The sequence below is a fragment of the Saprolegnia diclina genome, assembly GCF_000281045.1.
Source record: "Saprolegnia diclina VS20 unplaced genomic scaffold supercont1.27, whole genome shotgun sequence".
NCBI classification, from domain to species: domain Eukaryota; phylum Oomycota; class Saprolegniomycetes; order Saprolegniales; family Saprolegniaceae; genus Saprolegnia; species Saprolegnia diclina.
The window spans coordinates 60,483-62,164 of NW_008246094.1; the positions used below are offsets into that span (position 1 = coordinate 60,483).

The 1,682-nt window shown below is 54.9% G+C and overlaps 1 protein-coding gene across 1 annotated transcript; it reads left to right on the forward strand.

Moving 5' to 3' along the window:
• Window positions 1-1,212: 1,212 nt before the first annotated feature.
• On the forward strand, window positions 1,213-1,556 carry SDRG_08698 (hypothetical protein; the record flags this gene model as incomplete). Its single annotated transcript, XM_008614592.1, has 2 exons — window positions 1,213-1,477; window positions 1,528-1,556. The coding sequence occupies 2 exons, from the start codon at window positions 1,213-1,215 to the stop codon at window positions 1,554-1,556; spliced, it is 294 nt and encodes a 97-aa protein (XP_008612814.1).
• Window positions 1,557-1,682: the final 126 nt, after the last annotated feature.

Below are 1,682 nucleotides of genomic sequence, written 5' to 3' on the forward strand. Positions count from 1 at the left end.
ATAACTGCAGCTCGCCATACGAGTGGATAACCAACACGACATTGTTGTTACCGGTATGTAAAGTCAGAGGATGATGTTGTATTAGGCAATTACTCCAGACTCATGGGCAATGTTGTAGCCCATGAGTGCATTGCATTGGGAGCCGTGGATTTTGTCATTGGTCGCTTGGCGAGGCCAAAAGCCGTCGTAGCGCGGGTTGTTCCTGTGTACCTAGGGTGTTTGACGCGAGCGCGGGATGATCAATATTGTCGAGAGCTAATATAGAGGCGCCTTGAATATCGTGGACGTCGGCAGTGTGCTGGAGCGAGTGACGTCTCGTCAATCTGGCCCCCGTGTTGTGTATCAAAAAGTGCATCGAAGATTGCTGATCCCATCAAAGAATGCATGTAATTCACGCTCATGCCAGCGATCACTCGATGGCGTCAGTCGATCTCTGCTTTGGATACTACATGTACGCAGGAACGAGCTGGATGTCGCCAGCTATTTCAGCGGTCACGCCGCCAGCGAACGACCCGACTGTTGTTGAAATGAGTTATGCAAACGACACCCCCATTATTGGTTTGGTTCCTATGATTGGTTTGGTTCCACAACTACGAGGTAGTTGAGGCCCCTCGTCAACATTTCGAGGTGAGCCTTGTGACTGCCTGAATCTGGGTGCCGGCGCGTTGGCTATAACATACGGAGCTGGCGGTGGAAAGTTATCGGCGGGCGCTTGTGGAGCCAATTCCACGCTCTGGTAGCTCGCTCTGGTGCCAACTTGCGGGGTGGAGGCGTGACTGTGCAAATCTTCGCGACGCTGCTGCAACGCAAGAAAGAGGGTCTAATACAAACCTCTCCACATACTCAAGAGTATATTCCTTTGACCTCACTCGATGGGTCTTGCTTGTCCCTTCCGCGTGGCACTCTGATGGTGCACGACGTGCAAAGTATATTTTTTCTTCTTGCATTTCACGTCGCCTTCATGTCGCCTCCATCGATGGAGCGGTGTAGCGGTCGCTCAATGTGAAACAGGGCCGGCTATGAAGCAGCGTGTGCCGGCTGGGCGACGCCAGGAAACTATAAACACTTCCCATTGAGCCACATTACTTGTTCTGGCAGTGGCAATGCATGCCACAGTGGTTGCAAAGCAGCTGGCACGCTTGGTCCAGCTGATAGAAAACACATGATCGTCGATCGGCTGGGCTGCACGAGCAGCGCGCATTGTGCAATTTGATGGCGGAGGCAGAGATCATCGCGATCGCAGCCCCGAGCGAGCCGATCCCGAAGAAGAAGAAGCGCCGTCGCCAGCGTCGCAAACCCAAGACGTCACCTGGCAAGCCAGCCCAAGCGAAGAAGCACGGCAAGAAGAAGCTCACCTTGAAGCGCGGCGCCGACGTCGTCCAACGACCAGCATGCTGCCGTTGCAACATTCTGCTGGCCATTGGCGCAGAGACGACCAACGACGAAGCGATCGTCAACGGCGCTGAGATGGTCAACGGTACAGCGCCAGCGTTGCTGGTCCCCGAAGTCCAACATGGCGCCGTGGAGCCGCCGCGTGCAAGGTTGCCCGCGCCTAGGAAGAAGAAGATGAACAAGTCGAATTGCGGCGTCAACACGCGCAACAACAGCTTGTTTGTCGCGGTCAAGGCCGCGATGCGCATGCTTGGTATGAAGCCGCGCTGGTCGGAAGCAGAACTGAGCAC